The sequence below is a fragment of the Pterocles gutturalis genome, unplaced genomic scaffold, assembly GCF_000699245.1.
Source record: "Pterocles gutturalis isolate BGI_N339 unplaced genomic scaffold, ASM69924v1 scaffold42548, whole genome shotgun sequence".
Lineage (NCBI taxonomy): Eukaryota > Metazoa > Chordata > Aves > Pterocliformes > Pteroclidae > Pterocles > Pterocles gutturalis.
The window spans coordinates 86,677-102,306 of record NW_010119674.1 but is presented as its reverse complement, the minus strand read 5'-3'; the positions used below and the strand labels follow the sequence as shown (position 1 = coordinate 102,306).

The 15,630-nt window shown below is 37.6% G+C and overlaps 1 protein-coding gene across 1 annotated transcript in view; it reads left to right on the top strand.

Annotated features, from left to right (window-relative positions):
• Nucleotides 1-15,630, top strand: part of TENM3 (teneurin transmembrane protein 3) — a 116,803-nt gene that overhangs the window by 18,712 nt on the left and 82,461 nt on the right. The window contains exons 2-5 of the mRNA XM_010076639.1: nt 865-987; nt 8,075-8,289; nt 14,682-14,892; nt 15,395-15,496. Coding sequence (XP_010074941.1) covers nt 865-987; nt 8,075-8,289; nt 14,682-14,892; nt 15,395-15,496 — 651 coding nt within the window. The remainder of the gene's footprint in view (nt 1-864; nt 988-8,074; nt 8,290-14,681; nt 14,893-15,394; nt 15,497-15,630) is intronic.

Genomic DNA, 15,630 nt, shown 5'->3' with positions numbered 1-15,630 from the left:
GCAACAAATTGCATTAGTTATGTTTATCATGGTATAGCATTAGGGTGATTTTTTTTTTTCCATATTTTTGCTCTAAAAGTTTAGAGGTTCATCCATTAATCCCTGGTGATATCAAGGTTCCTTAAGTAGTTCCCCCTAACACTGTGGAGGGTTGACTGTCTTTCATAATTAGCTTAGCTAAACATCTTAACATGGTATCACCTTTCTAATAAACGTGGGTGTGGGGAATCAAGTAGTTCAGAAACCTTAGCTTATGCATTATCATTACCAAAGTGCCCCAGTGTCTCCAGCTCTGCTCATGATCCTGGCCTTGTTCTGTAGACTGGCGTGGGGAATGGGCACATAACTGGAGGTTCTGCTGAGTGTTGGTGGCGGCATGAAAAGGAGTGTTGCAACACCCGCAGCACCCTCCTTCCTCTCCTCTTGTGTTGTTTCTTTTCCCGTTCTGGCTAACCAGAACAAATCCGTCTGCTGGTGAAATAATTTATTTTAGTAGGTCATTTAGGAGCTCAATTAAGTGATTTGTCTCTTCAGAAGGATCAAAAATGAAAAAAGAGAAAAGGACATAATTATTGCCTATCCTTTTGAACATTGATTTGGGACTGGTAAAAGACTCAAAATGAGACTGGTGAGCTTTCTGTCTGTCAACTGTGTTCACAGAAAGCACTGTATCATTAAGGGACAGTGGTAGTAATTGCTTAGTGCCATTGCTAAGTTGAACTATTAGTCTGTGAATGCTTCTTCCTGTAATTTAGTTTTTTAATGTATAAGTTGCTATTCCTCTGTGAAGCATGGAAATCCATTATTTGTGCGATTTGTCATTGCGGTTAAGAGCATCAAATAACCTGTATCCTTTACCACCAGCAATGCATCTGTTTGGCCTCAACTGGCAGTTGCAGCAAACTGAAAATGATACATTTGAGAATGGAAAAGTGAGTTCTGATACCATGCCAACACATCCTGTAACAGTACCTGCTGGAGAAAACGGTAAGTGAAACAGGCCCCAATTTCTCTCCCCTTTGAAGCATTTCCTTTCTTTGTCTCTTGTTTACACCACCAGATTTTGATACTTTCCCTCCAAAACTCTGTATATTTAATGAAAGCACAGAGCATTTGTAAGTAATAGTAATTTTAAATAGACATGTAGATATTAAACAGGAGCTGTATTTCAATTAGAAAAGAGTGCACCATTCGTCCTACTAACATGTAAAGGGAGTGATGAATCCTGTGCAATAATGTTGATCTTACTAGGAAAGCTGGCTGTCAACCAAAATTCCTCATGGGAGTTTACATGTAATATTTGATGAGGATAAAAAAGCTTTCATCACATCCAGAGAACCAGAACCTCCACTTACACTGAAGTTCTTGATAACTTAGTGATTGTTGTGGGCTCCTCAGACATAGGAGGATGGTGCTACCATCCTGCATGAGGGGCTGGGGTGGCTGAGGTCCCACCTTACAGAAATGGCCACAACAAAGCCAGAGAGCCTGAGGTGACAGGACATCTCCCTTTTATAATGGAGACCTGATACCAAGATTCAATCTTTGGGAGTCCCAACGAGCCCTGAATAGATTTCAGACAAAAGCCTTGTTTGTGACAGAGGAACATAATCTCTTTTTCTAGAAGGTTGACACCAGAAAAGGCTCTGCAGGAAAGTTTTGCATATTTTCAGAGTTTCTCTATTAGGTGTGTGTAGAAGGCAGCTCATGATCAAGGAGATTCCTATGGCATGATGACCTCGGTAAGGAATAGCTTGCATTCTTCTCTATAGGTGATGATGTTTTCTCCTTTTTTTTTAATCTCTCTGAAATTTAATATGTCTTGTATAATACGTTCATTTGTTTTCTCAAGGTCTCTAGCATATAGTATTGAGTCTCAATCATCCAACCAATATATAAAGTGGGGAAAAATTCCCACACAAAACTTTATTAATTTTGTTGTAGGAACTTTTAAAATACAAACCACATAAAGGGATTGGTTTTTATCGACCTTTTTCCATGTTGCCCTTTAAGATTCTCGAAACATTTAAGAGCCTGTGCACTTTTGGCTAACAGAAGCTTTAAAATCAATAATTTTTGAATGGAAAACTTGATTTAAATGGTTGATGAATGCAATGTTTGCTTCATTACACAAAAATCCATTTTCTCTTTCACAAGGTAGAGCTGACCTCCTTACCACTGAGGAGGAGGAAGCCTCTGCCAGCAGTTGACATCTTGAAAATTTTTCAAGTTATCACAGCTCAAAGTTATAGAAAGATACAGCTCAGTTCATTCTTTTTGTCATCTTTGTAAGCATATGAAACTTCTCTAGTAGGACTTACTCTTTTTTCATTTCCTTTACCCTACTGCTTTTTTCTTCAGTTAGATATTCATGATCTCTTTCTGTGTTGTTTTCAATAACCAGCAAAAAGCTACTGTATGGTTAGTGAATATTGGTGCTGCAGTGACAGCTCATCATCCCACTGTCTTCTGCCCTGAGTAGCCAATATACTTTCTTGTAAAAGTATATATGTTTTTTTGGTAAATATTTTGTAAACATAAATTGTTCTTTTTCCCTTGAAAATATTTAGATTTTTTTCAGATTAAAACCTGTTACAGTTTGCCTCAAAGATAAAGGAAATAAGAAATATATCAAATCCCATTTTTCCTTCCTATGTCCCTAAATACTGTACAAGAGAACAGAGTTAATTTCATCCTCTGTTAAAATGCTGTCCTCTGCACAATATGCTAAGTGGTCATTTATCAGCATACATCAATACTAAACAACAGACAGACCACAGAATATACATTTTAAACCACAAAAGGAAAGTTAAGCAGAAGGGAAATTGTGATGAGTAGATGTGACATTTAAGGCAGAGGCTTCTGTGCTATCATACTAGTTACTGAAAACTGTAAGGAATAATCCGTAAAGCCTTGGTTTGAATACTTGGACAGCTGAACAGCTTTCAGTACTGCCCCTCTGCAGGCTCCCGGTAATATCCTGATGCTGATTCAGGTGGGAGAAATTCCCAGTGCTGTATGGGCCAGGCATATTTTTTTTTTTACTCTGTCTCATATAAGCTATGGATAATCCTAGGCCTGCTTTGCTCAGAAAATCGTGGCCCACTCTGGCTTAGATCCTAGGCATTCATTTGCCATTCAGAATTACAGATACTTTGTGTGATGAATTAGCAAAGCTTAAACTTGAAAATGCATTCTTATAAACTCTGAAGAAAATTCAGCTGTGGTTTACCTGGAAATAACTAGTCATAAATTGACAGTGAAAGCATATTAAATCATCCTTAAATGCAAATTATTTGTTAAGTGAAGCTTGAATCTCTGAACAAGCCTTTTCCAAAGGTTTTTTGTTTGTTTCTTTTGTGGATTTTTTTCCTCTCCCAGTGCTTCTCTCTGTGTGAACAATAAACTGCTGGCAACGTATCACCTGCTTCTCTAGAGAGGCATGATTCAGTGCTACATAAGGTGGCATAAGAATGTTTGTTTTCCATGAATATGATGAATTTTATAGGGCATTTCAGTTTTAAGTTCTACAAAGTAATTTGTAAGCCATGCTTAATCAAATAAAAACATTTACTTGAGGTACATCAGTGCTTTATCTGTTTTTATAACTAGGCAATAGAAGAGAAAGGTTAAAAAACAGAGCTTGTTTAACTATTGTGTTCTAGCAGTTCATCACATCTCACATGTTGTTGGCTTTATTTTATGTCATATAAAATCTGTGTGCAATTCAGAAGTACCTTATCATAATTCATGTTTAATTGCAGATTTTTTTAAAAATGCAAGGGAGGAAAAAAGTGAATGGGAAAAGAAAGGGGCATTTGTTTTGGCTTACTTAAATGTACTTTTTGAGGTTATACTCATTAAAATACATTATACCTGCTTTAACTGATATGCTTTGAGCTTTTTTGTTTTGTTTGCAGTATCTCATGTTAATTAAAGGTATACTAACTTAATTAGATGGTATGTTGGGGTTTTTTTCTAAAAAGGTATGCTTTTAAGGAGTATTGTGATCTCATTTCTTGAAATGGTTGTTGCAGAAGGATATATAGCAGATGTCTCAGAAAAACATATCTATCTGAATACAAGGTTATTCAGTGGAATGGGAAAACATGCTATTGACTCTCTGTAAATCCAGCCTTGCAACCTAATTTTGTAATTAGTACTGCCTTTGAAGGATGGAAAATTATATTACGTGTGACAATATACAGCAGTTATTGTTGAGCATTTTTTGTGTTTTGGTTGTGCGTTCATTTTTATTCTGTTATAGACACTCAGTTATTCACAGTGTATCTTGTGTTTTAATCTACAGAATGTTTGCAAAGAAGGAGGGGACGTTTGGCTTTATGTAATTTTAGTGATATTTGTGAATTATTTTTCTTGTAAACAAAATATTGTTTATTGCTTTAAATATTTGTTTAGCTCAGGATTTTGTCCTCAGACAGTTGAAATACAGTTTACAAATAATAAATGTAACATATATTTTACCTGTTAATTTTCTATAATGCATTGGATTATCAGTATCATAGATGCATCATATAATGATTGTATATATTAGCTAGTATGAGATACAGCAAATAAATATATTTTCTAAAATAATAGTGTTATCTAGCAATATAAGTACAAATCATGATATAAATATTATTCACCTATAAATATGTATGTGTATTTGTATTGCGTTTTGGGGAGTATCTGTGCAAGAAGAAATTTTGGGGGTAGAGAAGAACTATAGTCAAAGAGAATATATGCAGGAGGCTAGGTATTTTAAAATTTGGTTTCTCATTTAGACTGTTATGTCATTATGAAATTGTGTAAATGTACATGAGGTTTCATATTTTTTATTTAAAGCTGTGTATAAGAGCTGTTACTTTTTAGAATGAGAAAGGGAAATGATGACACTGCTAAGGTTTTTCCTATGCCCATTGAGACTGCAACAGGAAACAGAGAATAATTAACACCCTATTCTTAGGTGGGCAAAAATGTGTGACAGTTTTGAGAGGGGTAGTGCAGCGTTAAAAGGGCACGTGGCCCCAGGGCAAAACTACCTCTTTTTTGGTGAAGAAAATGGGGGTCTGTAGGATCATTATCTGCTAAGGATATGTGTTGAAACCCAGTGATAGTAATTCCTGGCAAACTGGTCAAAACGTTTGATAAAGTGCACCTACTCAAGCTATCTGGTTCATCTTTTCAGTAGTAAGACGTAGTTGTTTTTCATTTCAAATGTAGAAATAGGGGAGGCTGGAGATCAATACTGCAAACAAGTGTTGACTGTTTAGTGATTACCAGTCATCAGTGTGTGAATTTATACAACAAAGCATGCCTAAATTTGAAGGAAGTGGTAAGAAACAAATGCTTAAATGAACCAAAATAGTGAATACAGATCCATCTGCTAGAATAACATATGAATATTGTGAACAGTCAAGTCCAAAGTTAGAAAAGCATCAGACTTATCCTGAAAAGTGTAAAAAATGGTTTCTCCAATATCAGATCTTTCACTGTCTCTTCTCAGCAGAACACTAATCAATATGATGATCTTGTGAGACATTTTCAGTGACTGCAGCACCGTTGTGGCACAGCTCTGGTGATGATACAAGCCTTCTAGTCAAGGCCTCTCAGTAGCACTTCTGTACCTGTTTAATTCCACAGCAGACTATGTTCAGTCTCTGTTCATCTTGGATGCACAAAAAGTGGTGAAGATCAATCTGTAACCTCACCTGGCATTTCAGGTTTTAATCTATTTTTTAAAGTCTAAATGTTTGCAAAAAGGTTGTGTCAGTTTGTTCCATCAAATGATGAATAATGTAGAATTTGAACGTAAAAGACAGGGCAGCAACAGGGCGTTGTCAGTTCTTCAGAACTCTTGTACACAAATAAGTCAGCATCACTTGAACATGCCTTTCACATTCAGATGGGTTTAGTTCAATCTTTATAATAGACTAGCTGCTGAAAAAAGAGTATAAATTGGTAAAAATGCAGCGGACTGTAAGACTGTAACAAGTTCCATTTTTCTTTATATTGCTTCACAGCACAGGAAAGGCATGGACTTGTTGGAGTGAGTCCAGAGGAGGGCCACAAAAATTATTAGAGGGCTGGAGCACCTCCCGTATGAGGACAGGCTGAGAGAGTTGGGGTTGTTCAGCCTGGAGAAGAGAAGGCTCCGAGGAGACCTTATAGCAGCCTTCCAGTACTTAAAGGGGGCCTGCAGGAGAGATGGGGAGGGACTTTGTCAGGGAGTGTAGTGATAGGATGAGGGGTAATGGCTTTAAGCTGAAAGAGGGTAGATTTGGATTACTATTAGGAAGACATTTTTTCCTGTGAGGGTGGTGAGGCACTGGAACAGGTTGCCCAGGGAAGCTGTGGATGCCCCATCCCTGGAGGTGTTCAAGGCCAGGCTGGATGAGGCTTTGAGAAACCTTCTCTAGTGGAAGGTGCCCCTGCCCATGGCAGGAGGGGTTGGAGCTCCATGATCCTTAAGGTCCCTTCCAACCCAAACCGTTCTATGATTCACTCAAGGCTCCCCTTGATGTGCCAGCTGCTTAAATGCAAGATTACTTGTTTGCATCTTAATCTAGATTTGAGAGCATTATTTCCATTGAATGGAAGTAGGCTTTGACCCTGGTACCAGCTTCCAAGACTGCCTGTGTCCAGCCATGTGGCATGGATTTAGTGCCTGAACATCAGATCTGAGTCTTTGGCCTCAAATAAACTTGATACAAACTCATCTAAACCATCCCATATTTTAAAGCTGGGTCGTGACCATTTGTGCAGACTGCTTCTTTAGTGCATCAGTCTTAATAGTTCTGTTTCCTACAAATCTGGCAGGTAGAAGATACTACCACAACTAAACCACAATTTGTTTGCTGATGAGCTTTGAGAAAAGTTTGTAATCTTTGCCAGATTTAGCATATGCCTGTATGCCAGTGGCCCATGTGGAGATCTGAGTTATCACAGACCTGTGCTGTCCATAGCATCCAGCCCAGTGCCTTGCAGCGTTATCAGTCTGGGCTGGAACAGTTTTACCCCTTTCATTTCTTTGATAGTGCTTCACCAGGATGGCACAGAGCCTTGCAGATTGGATGATACTGTTCTGTACTCAAACTGCAGTGTAGATTCAGTCACTGTTGCCTGGACTTAACCACTTGAAGAAAAAGTTTGTTGGGGGTTTCTAAAGTTTTTGGCTTGTTTTCTTCCTTTTTAATGCCACAAACAGTAGTCCAGTTTTTGTGGTGCTAGTGTGTCTTGTGCACCTTCTTTGCTTCTTCTGGGCATTTCCAAACCATCATCACTGGCCTCCTAAGGCTAACTGATAGCAGCACAAATGCTTTATAGAGAAAAATCATTAATGCCCTTCAGTGCTATGTTCTTATTCCTAGTAATTGGTCTCCAGGATAGATACATACTCATGATTTAAAAAATAGTGAAAGTAGCAGGATTTGACATGCTGTTATATGTTTTATTCAGGAGACGGTGTGGATGAGGAGGAGATAGCAAGCTTGGGGCTGAGGCTAGATTGTTCAGAGGATGTGGACATTATGGGGAGCAAAGGCATGAAGACACAGGCATAATGGAGCAAGAAGCATTGCCTTTTGTTTGGGGGGAATGCAAAAACAAAAAATAGGAAACCAAGGGCTGTAGACATTGTTAGTATTGTATAAATGCTCTGATATTTAACATAGAAGAGACTGTATATTAGTTCTTGTGACTGCTTATGTTTGTATATCTGTTTTTCTTGAAATCTGAATGCTGCATTTCTCATTTTTTTTTATTGTGAGACTTTATGCTGGATAACTCTGTCAAAATACTTGGGGAGAAAAATGAACAGTTTTATTTAGAGCCTAAACAATTTCCGTAATGCTAGTGCTTAGGGAAGTTACAGTATTTTCACTTGGTAGGTATGTGTGATATCTTTGCTTTTTTATTTCCAAATCTGTGAAGTCCTTGAGACCTTAGATTCAGAAAGATTGTCAGGTAACATTTTATCTGAGGTGATTCTAAATATTTGACGGTTTATATGAAGGATGATTGAAAGCAAGAAAGTGATACTAATTTTTGATCTCTTATTATTCTAACCTGTCAGGAAAATTTGGAGGGTTTGCACAAGAAAACAACACGATAGATTCTGGAGAACTTGATATAGGCAGAAGAGCGATACAAGAAGTTCCCCCTGGGATTTTTTGGAGATCACAACTCTTCATTGATCAGCCACAATTTCTAAAATTCAATATATCCCTTCAGAAAGATGCATTGATTGGAGTATATGGCCGAAAAGGCTTACCACCTTCACACACTCAGGTGAGAACTTCTTCCATTAAAAGTAGGACATGTTATTGAAAACTGTGAACTTGTATCTTTTGTATCTTTTTTCTTTCTCAGGATTTACATCCTTTTCCGTTTTGCTGATTTCCGTTTTTACTTTTTATACTTTACTGATCTCATGTGATGTCCAAAACATTTATAATACTGTAAGTGATAGGATCTACAATGGAGGGGGGGGAGGGTAGGAATTCTTATTTATGATCTGTTCTGAATGCTGTGAGCAATGATGATGCTTTAGATATACAGTTGTGTCATGAAGAATTTATAGGTGCTTTTTTTCTTCTGTGGTATATAGACATTTATATACCACAGTTTGTTCTACAAGCAAATGCTACAGTATTTATTGCATGGTGCCTCACTAAATAAATACATAGAATAAAACATGTAATATATGTCTACGAAGATGCAGTGAACTGAGGTTGTAAAAATGTCAGTCTTACTAGATATTTAGTGTCTTGAAACTTTATTCATAAGTGTCCCAGAAGATTTCTTCTGCTCCACCTCTCAAAATTATTTTAATGAGACTTTCATTGCATATTTGCTTAATAATAAAGAAACAATTTTTATGCATAGTTATAGAAAAGTTAAAGTATAAAAGAATGAATAGTTTTCTGGATTGGTAGGAGAAAGGGAGAATCATTGTCTAAGATGGTGTTTTAGAATCAATTGTAGTCAAAATTTATTTTTAAGATTTAAGACTCTCCTAGTTTAGATTTCTTGAGGGTCAGTATTTGTCCAAGTGCTGGCTCTGAACCATTGTTCCACCTGAAAAGGGAGTTGAGCTCATGCTCTTCCACCCCATTTAGAGAATTATGCAACATCTTACTGATTTTTATTTTTTTTTAAGTATAAGGATTTGCCCTGGACACAACCCTTAAGTATATCAGTCTAATGGTATAATTGGAATGAAGCTTGACTGATTATGCCCGATGTACAGTGACTGCAGCAAAACCGTAACTGAAAAATTCAAATATTTTTTAAACCCCTTTTTTAATACGTTGATTGGCATGCTACTGCACTATTTAAATTTATATTGTTTTTTCTTCAGGCATAACTTTTTAAAGACCTAGAACATAGAAACAGTGCTAATTATATTACCTATTTAGCAATCACAAACCACAGAGGAAAAATGAAGGTCATCAAAGGAGTTTCATGCAGCTAAAATCACAGAATGTTACATTAGCTTTATTTTTTAGTTTCGTTTCTACGTTAAACTACAAAAAAAATTACTGAATTAAAAAAATGCACTTAACGTTTATTTAAAAATTTGATCCTCATAAAAATGAATTAATGGATTTTCTTCAGAAATTCATATATGAACACTCACCCTCAGGCTGACAACAAGCATGAGAAATTCTAGCTCAAAGCAAATTGACTCAGAAAGTTATCAGCCATTGGAAACAGGGGTTTGGAATACAAATGCCATTTCAGTGATAACAATAACAGGAGCTCAGGGAATACATGTATGTCAAGAATGAATAAAACTGAAGAAGCTGATTTTGACTGTGCATTTATGTGAGAAGTTACACAAGTAGATACATCTATGAAGTACGATCCTTCCTTGATTCCTTATCCTGGCAAAAGATTGAAATAGGGGTGCCCTTTATCCAAAAACTTGTGAAAAGGAGCTAACTAAATCTGTTTCCCGTCATCGGTGTTACACACACTCCTTTCCCTTTGGATTTCTACTACCCAAGTGCTTATTCATGTTTTAAGTATGATACAACAGAAAGAATCCTATGCAAATCCTGCTCCTATGTCTTCTGTAGTTTCTGTGACATTTTGGATATATTGTTCCCAGGATATAGGTCAAGCTCTCTTGTCCTATTTTTGCCTGGTATATAATTAGAGGCTTTTTTACAAACCATTTGACTGACACTTGATACCTTGAAAAATTAGGCATGCTTACTTATCAATGCCCTGGTGAACTTCTAGGGCTGCGGAAGATTCCCAAGGGTGCAGGGTTGTCAGAATGTTTATATAGCCTTCAACCCAGTAGTGTCTGGTTTAGGTGCCTGAGATAAAGCATGTGTGTAATCTCCTAAAAATGCCATTCCAGTGAGTGAGTGGCTGTGGGGCTTTTTGCAACTGTGCTCCTGCACATGGGAGAAAAAAATGGAGTAAAATATTTCTCAACATCTTAGGCCTTTCTGCTGCAAAGTCCTAATTGCAGCACTTCGATGAAGACACAAGTTAAACTGGTAAAATACTTATTTCACCAAAGTAGCTTATGTAAACAAAATAAGGTATTTAGGCAAAAAGACATCTAATGAAGTGGAACATTGAGGGATTTGCAAGCATGAAACTATTTATTGTTTTCTTATTTCCCCTAACTCTTAGGGCTTCTACTGACAAAAGTTCTTAGCTGCAAGCCAAGCATAGCTGGCAGGGGCAGGCTAACAGCTAGTTCAGAGTTTCACTGCACATCTTTCCATCGGACAAGGCAGCTTACTCATATAGCTTCAAATATCACAGGAACATGTCAGAAAAACGCATGAATGTTCACACTAGGTCTCATCAAAGGCCCAGCTAGCCCAGGATTGCCTGTGATGGTGGCCATTAGCAAATATGTAGAGATTAATATAGCAGCATGACCGATTTGTAGTGATTCTTCCTACAATACACTCTTGGCTTCCAGCGTCTTAAGGCTGAAGGACTCCTGAGTCAAAGGTGCTCTCTTTGTGTTTTATAATCTTTGATAGATTCTTTTTTTCCTGTGAATTTGCCTGGTCACCTTTGAACCTATGTAAGCTTTTAGCACCCATGACAGTTGCAACAAGGAGTTTCACGGCTTAGCTATACATTTCACAGTATACTCCTCAGTGTGTTTGAGGCAGCCTCCTGGTAGTTTTAGTTTGACACCTTCCTGGTAATGTTTTGGAAAAGACATGGGAGAGGTTTCTTTTCCATCCCACCCTTGATGTGTAGATCTCTGGTGTCCTCAATTAATTGTATTTTTTCCAGTCAGTTTAGTCGTTCATTGTATGAAAGCTGCTTCAGTGCTTTGATCATCCTTGTCCTCTTCTGAATGTTCTCATTTCACTGCAGCCTTTTCAAGATGGAGAGACAGAACAGCACAGAACATGTTTAACTATGGTGGTTTCACACAATGCCTTAATGATGTCTGCCCTTTTTTCAATTGTAGAGCTGATATTTCCGTAGAACTGTCTACTGTAGCTCCAAGATCTCATCCCAGAATGATAGAAGTTGGCTCAAAGCCCATCTCTATATGTGTAAAGCTAGGATTGTTTCATGAGGACTTTGAAAAGTAGGATCTCACCCATATGTATCACTTCATGTCTACATCTCTTGAATGCTATCTGCCCTTATCTCAAGTCACAGAGTGACAAGTGCTTATAACAAAATTTATGCAAATGAGTAACTGCCGCCTGTTTCTCAAACATCCATATTTTAATTTTCAGTTCTTAGGTTAAATAATAGAGAACTGATTAGTACCTGCACTCTGCCAGCATTCATAAAATTTCCTTACCAGTTGTCCCCTTCCAATATCTTTGCTTGTATGCCTATGATACCCTACATTCGTAACCACATACTACCATCTTCTTTAGCATCCTCCTTACAGCTTCAGTGTTTCTGTGAATGTCTGCCTTCTCTCCATGTCACCTTTGGCTACAATGCAAAACTTGCATAATAAATTTGGCACCTTGTTCTCCACTTCTCTGACAGACCCTTTGCCTGTTTATCCACCTCTTTTTTTTTATCCAGTAAAAACCAGACAGTGAGTAAGAAGAAACTGCAGTCTATCTTTCCATAGCTGTACAACCACTGATGCCAGTCATCCAACCACTGTGATGGACATAATGAAAGTATGATAGAAATGAGCTTGGGAGAGATCTCAAGAAGTCTTTTAGTTTACACCTTGTCTTGGAACAGGATCAACTCTGTCTAAACCATTCCTATTAGTTGCTTAGCATTTCTTCATAAAATAATAATAGAATGCAGCAAATTTAACTCTTCTTCTGTCCCATAATCCAAAGTAATAGTTATATTAGCATAGAGACCAAAATCAGTCTCAAGCACAGCTACTATGTGTGTGTCACAGACCGATCTGAGATGCATAGTTTTCTCTTTCTGGGGAATCATAAATAAATCAACCAGAAATAATTGACGGTGGCTGTCCATTCAAAACCCAATCAATGCAAGCCTGAAAGTCTTGTGACACTTTCTAAAAATGTCAGTTCTGTTGCAGCCACAGAATCAATATGTTTATTTAAGGAGACTTTAAGAATTAAAAAAGGACATTGGTTTAAAGCAAAACTGAATGGAGTGGTAGGGCAAATCAGCGCATTTAGACTCAATATAAAGGTAATTAACTTATCCTCATAGGAGGAAGATAAAATCAGTATGTTTTTTGCTTATGAAGATAATTGTTTTTCCAGTCTGTTTCTGTTATCATGTCCCAAATATAAAAAAAAAAAAAAAAAAAAAAAAAAAACAAAAAAAAAAAAAAGCTTTAAAAGGGTTAAAATCAATTATTGTTTTTTGCTGGGTGACAGACTGAACAGTAAATTTGCCTCTGTATGGCTTTTAAAATGTAGTCTAAAATGGTGTTCTGATAACAGCATACGTCCTTATTACATTACAAATACAAAATCATGAATTGTAACTTGCTTGTCAGCCATTAGGATACTCTTTGTGGTCAATCAAGTAGTGTAATCACTTGGTCCTGTATCAAAAAATATTTTTTTCCTCTGAAATTGTCCTCCTACAGAAAATTATCCTCTGCAATATATGCTTCTAATGCCCGTAAATGACTTGTTAGAAGTCAAAAGTCCCTGAGCTTCCTCTTTTTTAAAATAATAGTGAAAAATATTACCAGAAAGAAGTGTTCTTGACTCAGGCAGGAAGAAAAAAAAATAAAATTGTTTTTCTCTCTCATACAAAATAAGATAAATATTTAATTCTCTGACAAATGAGAATGTTGAATGGTCTTGAATAACTGGTGCTCTCCCAAAACAGTGGCATTTGTTTTCATGTGGTGCTGCACGTACATTCACAGTGACAGCATACCAAGGTACCAGCTTCTGCACATCCTAATCACATTATGTTCTATTCTGCTGGTTTAGACATAGCTGAAGATATAGCTCAGGTGTTGTTAGAGGTATATTAACTATGCATTTCCTTCACATCCTGAATGGTAGTAAAAGAATTCTCAATAATGGGGAGGAACATTCTTAAAATAGCAGTGAATTCTGGCCTGCAATTTCAGGGAGAGAACATTAGTACTTACACCTTTGTTCTAGGACAAAAGCTATCGTGTTTTCAGTTGTCGTGGGAGCAGTTTGTGAAGGTGACAACTCATGGTGTAAAACCACTGATTCTCTGGTCCTGGTAACCAATGTTATCCTAGCTCAGGTGAATCAGAGGTTTCGCATACTGGCCTTTGCTTTAATATGCCCTGGATGTAATTCCATTTGAGAGAGATCTCCAACATGTGGGAAGATTGAAGGTTTACATGGTACAGTTTGCCGCATAAAATGAATGTGTGTCAGAGTAAAAGTGAATCTGTGAGCAGACTCAGCAGGGAGAGCAGAAACTCTCTACCACAAGTAAGAATGCTTTTTAATTTTCCTACCTGTTTAATTTTGCTATATACACATAGATCTTTACATTATAAATCCACAGAAGACATCTTTCAAGCCACAGGAGCAAACCCCAGGTAGTGTGAATCAGTGCAGCGCCTGGAGCAGATGTAGCCCTCCAGTTGCTATTAGCACTAGTTAAGATTAACATGCATAAGACCTTGTGTTGTGAGTTTGCTTGTTGTATCAGCTGAGATGCTGCTACATTTTTCCAAGCCCCACTGATGGTTGTTAACAAAACAATATGTGCTGTCGATTGACCTGAGGTACTATAACATTTTCAACAGTTGCAATGTTTTATGCTTTCCATCTCCTCTTTTGGGCTTCTGTGATAGGAAGCAAATTTCTTGCTCTTCTTCCTCCAGAACCTCCAAACTGTCCAAAAGGGAGATCAAGAGATTTAATCTTTCATCTGAAACTAAATGAAAAGCAAAGCAGATTATTGGTGTCGAATGTTATTATTAACCCATATGTGTATAACACACTTTGAAAGTTAATTCAGGTGGTAGTCAAGACTACAGCCGCATTTCAACCGATGTTTTGTTCCCCTCGATATATGTAATACATTCATTGTCCGCATGTCACTGAAAAAGTCTTAGCAAGAGGCAAAGAAATAAGCAAGGGTTGGTTTCAGCTCCTGCTTCCCTGCTCCAAAAGAAAACTCTTGGTCAAAGTACAAGCATATTGTCAGGATGTTGTGGGGAGGCTGGCAGTGCCATTGATCATCGCATGACTTGTCAAGCTCCTGTCTGTTCCTTCCTGCAGTACGACTTTGTGGAGCTCCTGGACGGCAGCCGGCTGATTGCGAGGGAGCAACGCAACCTGCTGGAGTCAGAGCGAGCAGGGCGGCAGGCGAGGTCTGTCAGTCTCCACGAGGCAGGTTTTATCCAGTATTTGGATTCTGGCATCTGGCACCTGGCCTTTTATAATGATGGGAAAAATGCAGAGCAGGTGTCTTTTAATACCATAATTATAGGTAAGCATCATCTTCAAAGCTCTTACCAAATGCTAGGCTCTACTCAGGGTTTTTAGGAATACAGAGACAGGTTTTCGTAGTTAAATTATCTGACTTTTTTCACAGGTTTTCCATGCATAGTGTTTCTTTTGCTGCTCAGAATGAAATGCAGAATATATCTAATTTTAATTACTTGGTCTAAAGCATAAGGAGTGTACCTTCTTGTAAAACAGCTTGAAAGGAGGACATTCTTTTGAAGTATTTGTTAAATGACACAGGGCTGGATTTTAAGTATGGAGCTTATATGGTTTTGCCATTATAATTTGAGCCTTTTTATTGGAATGTAATGTCCTAAAATACTTGAAGCATCAGCAACAGAAAATCATAGCTATTCGTGCTCTCCAAACAAACCAAACAAACACTTCTCTCAGAGCAAGAGCGCGCTGTTGGTTAGTAGTGGTTCACATGATAGGTACTTCATGCAGCGGGCATGTGTGAATTATCCTCCTTTTTTTCCCTTTAGAGTCTGTGGTGGAATGCCCCCGAAATTGCCATGGTAACGGCGAATGTGTTTCTGGATCTTGCCATTGTTTTCCTGGGTTTCTGGGCCCTGATTGTTCAAGAGGTAAATCAACCCAATGCTTTTCTTGAGTTGGTTTAAGCGAGCATGAAGACAAATACATCAGGAAAGCAACTGGCACGTGACTTGCTTCTTAGATGTTCTTCTTTATAAAAACTTTGAAGAACTTGGTTTTAATT